This window comes from Lepisma saccharinum, chromosome 19 (genome assembly GCF_977018435.1).
Source record: "Lepisma saccharinum chromosome 19, izLepSacc3.1, whole genome shotgun sequence".
Lineage (NCBI taxonomy): Eukaryota > Metazoa > Arthropoda > Insecta > Zygentoma > Lepismatidae > Lepisma > Lepisma saccharinum.
In genome coordinates this window covers 4,086,735-4,097,393 of record NC_139247.1, presented here as the reverse complement: position 1 = coordinate 4,097,393, position 10,659 = coordinate 4,086,735, and the positions used below count along the sequence as shown (strand labels likewise).

The 10,659-nt window shown below is 37.3% G+C and overlaps 1 protein-coding gene across 5 annotated transcripts in view; it reads left to right on the top strand.

Annotated features, from left to right (window-relative positions):
• Positions 1–2,370: 2,370 nt before the first annotated feature.
• LOC146002789 (uncharacterized) overlaps positions 2,371–10,659 on the top strand; it is a 53,656-nt gene continuing 45,367 nt past the window's right edge. For 4 of the 5 annotated variants that reach the window (XM_083140723.1, XM_083140728.1, XM_083140727.1 and 1 more), the window contains exon 1: positions 2,371–2,510. In XM_083140723.1, coding sequence (XP_082996849.1) covers positions 2,385–2,510 — 126 coding nt within the window. In that variant the 5' untranslated portion in view covers positions 2,371–2,384. Of the gene's footprint in view, positions 2,511–7,716; positions 7,780–10,659 lie in introns of those variants that run through there. The other variant, XM_083140724.1, reaches the window with a different exon arrangement.

Here is a 10,659-nt window from a genome sequence, read left to right as displayed (position 1 = left end):
TACCTATGTTGGACCCCGTATCATGTGACGGGTGCAAAATACACTAAGTGATGACTCCCTTGTAACTGCGACGCTTGTAACTCCCTCTCCTCTGTATGTGGGCGTGTTTTTCCTTTGTGGATAAGTGTATGAAAAAAGAAATATGCAGTCGCTAGCAAAGGTAAGTATACATTGATTTTCTTTATCGCCCTGTTGTTTTTCATAAGATGGTACTTTAGTGATAAGGAAAATGTCATCCTGCGTAGGTAAAGAAGAGATAAGTATCATCGAGACTTGTTAAGACGAGGTCAAGAACGTCGGGGAATGTAAAATCGAGATCGAAACTTAAATATTCGAGAGTCTTAATTTAAAATTATTTTCCTTATTTTGTGTGTCGATTCTGCCATTTTTGGCTAATTGCTACGACGAAGGTGAATGATGATTACTGTATATGATGAAGAGACTCTCATAAGGTATGCAATAACGATGCGCATGTAAGTTTTCGAACCCAGACCTTCAGTGGTACGTCGACGATTTCGGCGAAATCGAAGTTGCTTTACTGTAAGACGTATTAGAATATAACAAAGAATCTATGCTCTTTAATGTACAAACTTATGTCTTCATGGAGGTTTTCTTGTTTTAAATGTTTGTATTTCGAGATCTTTCCTTATCAAAAAAATTCTCAAAGTTTGTGAGTCCGGATGTACAGTTTAAAGCGATATCCGAACCAACATGTGGCCTCCCCGATGGCACAGTGGTAGCGTCGTCGCCTTGCTAACATAAGGGCCCCCGGGTTCGATACCCGGTGGATGCACATAGTGGTTCGGATCCCACTTTAAACTGTAGGTCCAGTCCCGATTAGCCTTACTGTGCATAAAGTGGACGTAAAAACACACCAATTCAATCAATCAATCGGGACATCCCTAGATCGAAATACCTCTCGCATTTTCCTTTCTTTCGGATGAACGACAAATTTGCCAAATAATTCTAACCATACGCGTGTCGAGACTTTTTATCCCCAGAGGGGGATAAATCAAAACTATTTTCCAGGGGGACAAAGAATATGTACCCGTACTTATGGCGATGCTTTATTTTGAATTAATTAGTAAGGGAATAAATAACATTTATATTTATTTTACTTTCCAAGGTAAAAAGAACAGTGCACCAAATGAACAGCACTATCTTTTTCCAAGGGGGTTGACAAGTGCCCGTCTTGTCCCTCCCTGGTTCTAGCCACTTCCGCTTTTTTTTTTTTCTCTGACGAGGAAATTTCCTTTGAAGACCGGTGAAGCGGAGGAGGGAGGGGGTTGGTTCGGGTATCATGTGACTTGCTGGAATTTTGTTTTCAATCGCAGGCGCGGAGTGTGAACAAAGGGACCAACTGTTTCCCCCGAGCGCTCGAGGCGTCTTTCAGTCTTTCCTATGCGAGCGCGGAGCGGTTTCGGTATTCGTTCGCGACTGAGCCGTTTCGAAGCGAATCAGTGAACCGGATCAGTCGTTCGTTGAAAAGATTCGTTCAAAAAGATTCGTTCGTTCGCGAACGACTCATCTCTAGAAGAGAGGCTCTTAGCCAAGAGTTTCTCAAGATACGACTATGAAACGACACTGTCTCAAGACGAGATTACCTTCCCAAGATCGTCTTGGCTAAGAATCTCTTACACGGTGTCTTGAGATTTAACTATGAATACGGCCCAAACATCGACAAAAAATTGTCAAAAACTGATATTCAATTGATAAAAAAAAGAGGATACAAATGCATACCTACTAAGTATGAGTGGGAAAAAAAGGGAAATTTTACTAAAACATCGCTAAACGCTAAAACATCGACAAAAAAATTGTCAAAATATGTCAAAAAGTGATATTCAATTGATAAAAAAAGAGGCTGAAAGACGATACCTACTAAGTATTATTTTGAAACAATCAATTAACACTACTGCATTCCCCCCCTAAATCCTGATACGACATTATACGGAATTCCATACACCCTAATAAATCACAAAATCAATAAGTGTCTGTAATGTTACTAGAGAAACACATGAAATAATTGTAAAGATTAGTGAGAATTCCAGGTAGGAATGTGTTCTGTATTTTTCACAGGGGGGACAGAGCAGGCTATCAGGGTGGGCAGTTGCCCCCTCCCCTCTCTAGCTACAGGCCTGCCTTGGCTTCGTAGCATTTAAAAGTTAAATTGATTAACATTTTATACATACATACGAACATGGGTAAACGATAATATTTAATTATTATTATTAATAATAATAATAATAATAATAATAATAATTCTTTAGATGAAGGGAAAAATGAGTGAAAAAGGGAAATTTTACCTCTACAAAGGGAAATTGTGCTTACAGATTGTGGCAACACTGGCGAGTGATCGATACATCGTTGTTTACATTTGAAACACAATGGAAGTTTTAAAGTGCATATTTTGCTGTCAGTCCGTCAATTCTACTTGCGGCGTGAATATTAAGAATCCAGATAGAAATGGAATATCAGTGCTTGACAAAGTTAAATGTTGCCTTGGAACTACGGTAAGATATCATTATCCACTGCTGTGTGGTTATAATACAGTGACTCACATAAATATTCCAGCATATGGGAAGGGCAATGGTTTCGTATGTTTAATGCAAGATTTATAGGTGTATTTGGAAGTGCTGTAACTGTTCCGATTGTTTAATGTTTTTTGGTATTTGGGCCTACCCGTGGTTGGTTTTTGGGGCTAAAGTCAATGGTTTGTGGGACTAACGTCAATGGTTTTTGGGGCTAACGTCAATGGTTTAATAATTACTCTTTATGTCAAAAATTGAACTTTTTTCGTGAAAAAAGCAAAATAGCACCTTGAAGATTCTTTCGCAATGCAGAATAGGTAGTTACGAATGTTAAAAATGACGAAATAAACGAGTGAGAGGTGTTTTGGACGCTATCGAAGTTTTACCCTTTGTGGAGATATTTTCTGTCATCGTAGAATCTGCTGCAGTGGTAAATCATGTGTTTTTCACGATTTTACTACGACCACTATGTTTGCCTAGGTAACAGTTTCATACATCGGAAACACATTTCTTCAATTTTACACATGAAACTATGGTAACACTTTACTATACCGGAGATGGATTTCTTCAAATTTACAGGAGAAAGTACTTACGCAAATCATTTTCTGTAGCATTGTTGATGTTCGGTAATGTAGTTTTGATCCATTTTAATGCGAATGCATGTGGTTTTCTACGAAAATCTCTTTCCGATGCGCTATTGCTGCTGCCGCCATTTGCTTTCTGTATGAGAGCACAATGTTCTATGTGTTTGATGACGTAAACTGCGTAGTCAGTGTTTCAACCTCGCCGTCTTTTCGCTATAAGATAATGGAACCTAACCTAACCTAGTAGGCATACCTCGTCCTCGTGATGGTTCATGGGGCTATCGTGAATTTTTGGGCTAATGTCAATGGTTTTTGGGGCTACCCGTGGATGGTTTTTGTGGCTAACTTCAATGGTTTAATAATTACTCTTTATGTCGAAAATTGAACTTTTTTCGTGAAAAAATTTCGTGAAGTGTTTTTAATTTTTTTAAAAATTTAGGTATTTTTCGGTGAACAAGGTTGCAACACTGCATGCACACTCCAAATCGACAAAACACTGGCACAACGCGCAATGAACGGGTAAGCTATCCCCATATTGTGTGAAAATAAGGAAGAACAGTAAGTACTCGTAAATGTAAGAAATAGGCATTATTTTCGTTAGAAATTCATTATTTCACCTAAGTAAATGTTCCGGAATGCAGAATAGCACATTAGCAATGTAAGAAAGTGCGAAATAAATCATTGACAGGTGTCTCTGGTATAGTAAAGTAGTACCGAAACGACTTACGGAAATGAGTTTCTCTAAGGTTTACAACATTCGTCGAGCTATTTTCTTTCATCGTGGAATATATTTGACCGGGAAATCATGTATTTTTCAAGAGACATATCTCACCGATGCACAATTGTCATTGCTTTCATTTGCTTGCCCTACAACTACCGGATGCTGTGTACGTTTGATGACGGAAGCCCCTGACAGTGTTTCAACCCCCTTCTTTTTTTACTATGCTTGCCTAATGTAAGCAAACCTAACCTAACCTTATCGGATATGGTTCGTGGGGCTACCCGTGAATGGTTCATGGGGCTATACGTGAATTGTTTGTGGGGCTATCCGTGCATGGTTCGTGGAGCTATACGTCAGCTACCCGTGCATAATGTATAATTTCCACCGGTGACTAAGACAGTAGTAGGTATTTTTCGGTGAAGAAGGTTGAAATACTGCATACCCACCATGTGAGTCAAGATGTGCCCGCCATATTGTGTGTTCCGGAAGCGAAGAAAGGAATAAAAAAAAAGCAGTCAGAATGTGAAAAATTGCTTTTGTTTTCGTGTAAAAAGCATAATGGCACCTTGAACTATGTTCCGCAATACACAATTGGGGTAAATGTCTGTTATATCGGAGACACATTTCTATCGGATATTTTCAGTTTTAAATGGTTCGTACTTACCAATTGTGTATTGCGGAACATAGTTGAAGGTGTCATTACGCTTTTTACATGAAAATAACTTTGATTTTTCACATTAAGAGTAATTCTTTTGGGTCCTTTCTTCCGTTGCGGAACATACAATGTGGCATGCACAGCTGTAAATCATCGCGCGTCGTGCTTGTGTTTTGTCTATTTGGAGTGGGTATGCAGTGTTTCAACCTTCTTAACCGAAAAATACCTACTTTCGTGTTCATTTTGTCATCACAAACCATTGACGGATTCGTCACAAAACGTCAGAAAAGCAGTATTTCACTTTAAAGAATGTTTCGCAATGCACAATAGGTAAATACGAATGCAAAAAGTGACTAAATAAACGAGTGAGAGGTGTTCGGCTGATTGACAACATTAATGAATAACCTTGTTAAATACCACGATGATTCTCCGTAAAAAGCAATTGAGAACCATGTTTCTTTCGCAAATCACTATGACCTTTCTTGTCGCACAACAGTTTCCCTACCTTGTGTTCTGACGTCAGACGAGGAATGGCTACGAGGTTAGGTTATACGGCGTACGCTTTTAGAAGGAACATGAGTTCGGCCAATACCCGGCCAGTGCTACTGCGCCGTTGCCAAACTAACTGCTAGCGCAAGGAAAGGACAGAAGATTCGCGATGTATCCATTATTTTGATAATGCATGTACAGTATATATGAGTACAGTGAAATAATATACAGTATACCCTCGTTAACACGAATCCCAAGGGACCGAAAAATCAAGAGTTCGTGTTAAAAAAAATCGTGCTAACCGGGGACTGAAATTTTATTGTTGCAATACAGTTCTTTCTACACATTAACCATTTACAATACTTATTTTGTATGTCACCATAGAAAACACTACTACATTAATTATTTTTTTAAAAAAGTACTCACAGATCATTTTCTGGTGAAAAACAGTTCTGTATGTGTTGTGATGACACAGATTCCCAGGATGCGGTGATAGTTTTTATTGTATCAAGCACACTCCTACTTGGGGTTTCAGTCTTCTACGTTTTAAAGAATAGAAAAACACATCGGAACACACAACTGAATTTGTTGGTTAAATACGTATAAGCTCATTGTTGACGCGGTGATGGCGATTGTCGAGAAATTGCACCCAAGTTTTAATCTTGATGTTACTCGTACTGGCTATGTTTTAAAGAATAGAAAAACACATTTGAACACATTGTGATCTGAATCTGTTGGTTACAATACTGTATAAGTTGATTGTTGGCAAGATGATAGAGATTGTTGACCGATTTCTTACATACCTAGCAGAGGAACGACAGAGGAACAACAAAAAAAAAAATATGAAAAAATTTGAAAGTTCGTGTTAAATGAGATCTAATGACACAACGGACTGAAAAACAGTTCGTAATTCGTGGTAACCGAAATTCGCGTTAACCGATAAAACTTTCTATAAGATATAATACATCCCTGCCGGGACCAACATTTTGTTCATGTTAACCGAGTGTTCGTCTTAAGCGAGTTTGTGTTAACGAGGGTTTACTGTAGTGAATATTTCTACACAGGATTATAATATCATATCACTGTAGCATATACGAGAAACCCATACCTGAAAGAAGCTCTCGTCGTCTTCCTCGGTCTCCGTGTCACTCATTTCACTCATTTCCGAGTCACTCTCCTGGAGGTTAATGATTAGATTTTGCACCCTTGGTGCCTGTACTACTGGTGCTAGGTTTCGAGAGTGACATTACTTAAAATAAAAAGAACACATGGAACACACATTATTGTACGAAAGGGCTGTATTTAATCTTTCCACAAACTGTTCTTTGTGGCGCACGAGTGAACGATAAGCGAATAATTTTACATCAGCCTTGCTACGAAAACGCTTAACTCAAACTGACCCAGACTTTCAATGTTCGAGAACAATGAAGGGTCATTGTTTATATCGAGACGAATTTAACACCCACAGTTTTCCTTAGACACAACAACTCAGCTGCGTCAACACGGTGGCAATGAAAAAAAAAGGCTGAAGGAAATGAAAGGTGACTTTTCCCTTGTTTCTTCAAGGAACGATAACTCCGTCTGTAGGCGACGGAAATTCATGGGACTTGGACAGTCAGGTTCAAAATGTCTTTCCCCATCTTATGATGAACCTTAAAGTGGCGAGTTTTATGAAAACATCTTGCGCGCAAGAAAAATACAGAACACGGCTTTTAACTTCCGCGCCGCAGTCTCCTAACTGTACAACGTTGCACTCCTGCCATTGGCTCATTGCCACGCACACCCTCTACGTGGCCCCTCCCTATATCGCTTCTAAAAGCGTACGTCGTATAGGTACCATTAGCATAAATACAACGAAACATTATTATTTACGCTAAGAGACCTAAACACACTAACATTGAAAAGCTTTCTGCCTTGACGTCAGAACACAAGGTTGGTCAAGTATTGTGCGATAAGTGAGACACAATTCATTACTCTGTCTCCAGCGTTGCCACACTGTTGCATTCTCAGTTACATTGTCTTCACCTTGGAAGAATGGTGGGACACACACGTCAGACGAGGTTAGGTTAGGTTCCATTAAGAAAAATGCAATGAAAAATTATTATTTCGTTTGATTAGGTAAGTTAGGCAATTGTGTATTGCACGCTGATTTCTTCATGTTGGGAAAATGACGTCTTCCATAGAGCTGCTGTTGTTACGGTAGGGTTACGTTACATTAGGAAAACATAGTTTCTTTCGTTTTTCTCTACATTTCCATACTTGACCGCAATTATTACATGCAGATTCGTGATTAGGAGGTCTCAATTAGTGAGCAGGTGAAATTTCATAGAAATCGGAGAGTGGTCCGGTATTGTAAACTCGTTCCTTTTTATTTCCAAAATCTTCTAGAATAAAGAATTGTGGCAATCATTGTCACACTACATCTGAACCTTCGTGAAACTAATGAACCCTGTATGGATTTCCAGAAAGAGTTATATATGGTGGAATATGATTTCATCATGCTACGTATGCAATTTTTACATGGTTCGATTTCAATTTACGTCTGTTAAAACAACTGCAGAGTTTTAGAGATTACTTACTGCGTGTTTCCTTGATGTTCACTGGTTTTTCACTTCCATATACTTCTGTATAATTCTGTACTTTCCAGCAGCCATTCATTTACTATCGTCTTGGTTACAAACAAATTGGTTAGATTACATGCGCCAGGTTTAGTTCTCTTAGCATTCTCCATTCATAGAAGGAAGAGGAAGTATAGTAGACTAGTAGGAATGATTTTGGAAGTAAATTGGAAGTTTACTGAAAGTAATTACCGCAGTTTGCTGTTTCAAAAAGTCCAATTTATATGCAAAGAGGATATGAAAGTGTTACCTTGCTCCAAAGTTCTAGTTTCGTACTAATGAGACATTCCACAGACTACCACCATTATTCACTTGTCGTCACACAAAAGTCAAACACCTTTTCTGTCAAGTGCCGTATTTAATCTTCTAACATCTAGTTAATTGCTTCCTTGTTACGCTAAATGTAGTGCATTTATTACCTGTTCAATCTCGGGACAACACCTCTCACTCGTTTATTTCGTCATTTTTAACATTCATACTTACGTATTGTGCATTGCGAAACATTCTTTAAGGTGGGATTTTGCTTTTTTCATGAAAATAATTTCAATTTTTGAAATTAACAGTAATTATTGTTCTTCCTTTTTTCGCTTCCGTAACACACAATATGGCGGCCACAGCTTGAGTAGCATTGTGGAATACAGTGTTTCCAACCTTCTTAACCAGAAAATACCTACTTTCATGTTACTGACTACATTATGTTAACATGGTTAGGTTAGGTTAGGTAAACATAGTTATAAGAAAAGAGTTCATAGTGGAATTCATCATCAGAAAATCACGGCGTGGTTGGAAATACTGACAGGATGTTACGTCATCAAACGTACACAACATCCAGTTCACATAGATGAAGCAACGGCAATTGTACGTCGGAGATATATTTCTCTTAAAAAATACATGAATTCCCAGTCCAATAGATTCAACGGTGAAAGGAAATACCTTCACGAACTTTGAAAATTTGAACTCATTTCCGTAAGTAGTTTCTTCTGTAAAATTGAAGAAATATGTTGGTCCAGGATCGAACAGTTACCAATGAAATATGGTGCTTGAGAGAGAAGGTGTTTGACTTAACGTTTGATGAGTCCCACCAATAACTAAGATGACTGTAAACAAATAGTTCATGACAAGTAAAGTATTATATTGAAATGAAAAGACATTCTCAAGGAAATACACAATAAGTAATCACTAAAACTCCTCAGTTTGTGTTAACAGTCATAAATCGAAATTGATCCATGTCAAAAATGTGTCCACAGCATGTAGAAATCACCATTAAACGAAAGGAAGTTGAGCAGGCACTTTCCAGAGGCCGCTATAGAGCATCTCAACCTTACGGGTTAAGTGGAGCGCGGCTTTACCAGATCAACAAATTGAGTTGCTGTTAATCGCTAATGATTGTGACAAATTTACTTCCTTAATATCGTATAGGAAATCATCAGAATCTATATATTTGATGCATTTTGAAAAAAAAAAAATTTAGTTACCTTAAGATTTGCATGTAAATGTTTATATTTCAACGTAACTATTTACCATTTTACATTTGCATTATATGTGTAATACACAATGCAACTATTGTTACTTCTTTCATTGAATGTTGTATCATTTACATAAACAGAATTAAATAGATGCAAAAACAAACATTAAGATACATTTTTTTCGGAAAATAAAGCACACTTCACTTCCAACTTCAAACAATGGTCAACACTTTTCTCGTTTGGTCTGCATGTGTATCGTGGCAAACCGAAAAGTTTCTCGCTAACCAACTTTTTTGTGTTACAGTCTGATGATCTATACAAAATATCCAATGTGTGTGTGTGTGTGTGTGTGTGTGTATATATATATATATATATATATATATTGATTTATATATATATATATATATATATATATATATATAAATCAATCATAAAATATAAATATAAATCATCGGTGTGAGGAGATGATGATGCTATGAAATTAGCGAAAATTTTGAATTTTTCTACTGTCCGGTGAGTGTTTCCTTTTACCTTCTTTGATTTTTACTTAGCCCTTTTGGCCCTCCTTGCTTTTATCCATTATATATATATAATGGATTGTATAACGATTTGTATATACGAGGTCAAATTGAAAAGTCCTTGCGTCTAATTTTTTTCTAGCTTGTTATAAGTGTTATTACAAAAGTGATATATACGAGTGATGCAGTAGGCTTTTCTTGGAATGGCCCTATTGTAACTTCTGATTTCTTCCATGACACGGCGCTGTTATCAGTTGGAAAAGATGGCCGGAGTGTTCAGGAAGTTCACGCCATATATATATATATATATATATAACTTTCCTCGTAAGCAAATTAATTCACTCAGCTGAAGAATATCATATCTACAAACATCATAGATCCCGTAGAAAAAAAATTGGCGAAGTTGTTCAAGCGGTTTGATATTTATGGCGTTTGAAGTATTTACTAGAAAAAAATTAAGCATTTTGCAAAATTGCATAATTATGAAAAATTCAGATCACATGAATTTATGACAGGTTATATAATGCCGTCAGTAGATAGAGCATAAAAAACTAAAGCATAATGATTTCACTGTTTGAAATTTTCGACTTTTACATTTTATAAATTTTGTAACATCTTGCGGTGGTAGAGAAGGACAGAGCTATTGGCAAAACTCATGTATTAGAGAGAGAGGGAAGTACTCCATTTACTTCCATACTGACTTTTAAGGTTGAGACACTCTATAGTGTATTTGTTTGTGCAATGCTGGTGAACTATATATAATAACTGGAACATTCGCTGCAACACTGATTGGCCACGGAAATTGAAACTACTTTTGCTATTAGTTCCTACAGGGAACGTGTAAAGAAAACGTGATTATCCCATAAGCTTGCGTTTATTTTCTCACCTTTTTGCTTTCGTATAGGACATTCTATCATTATTTTACCATATTTATACATCCAGTACTACAAATGAATGTCTTATTTAGTGTTTCTTCGCTACATTAATAGTTGGCATGTGTAGTTTCAAGCAATTAATACAGTCTTAAGTGAGTTGAACGTGGTACGGTTGTGTTTGGCATTTGGATGCACGAGGGCAAAT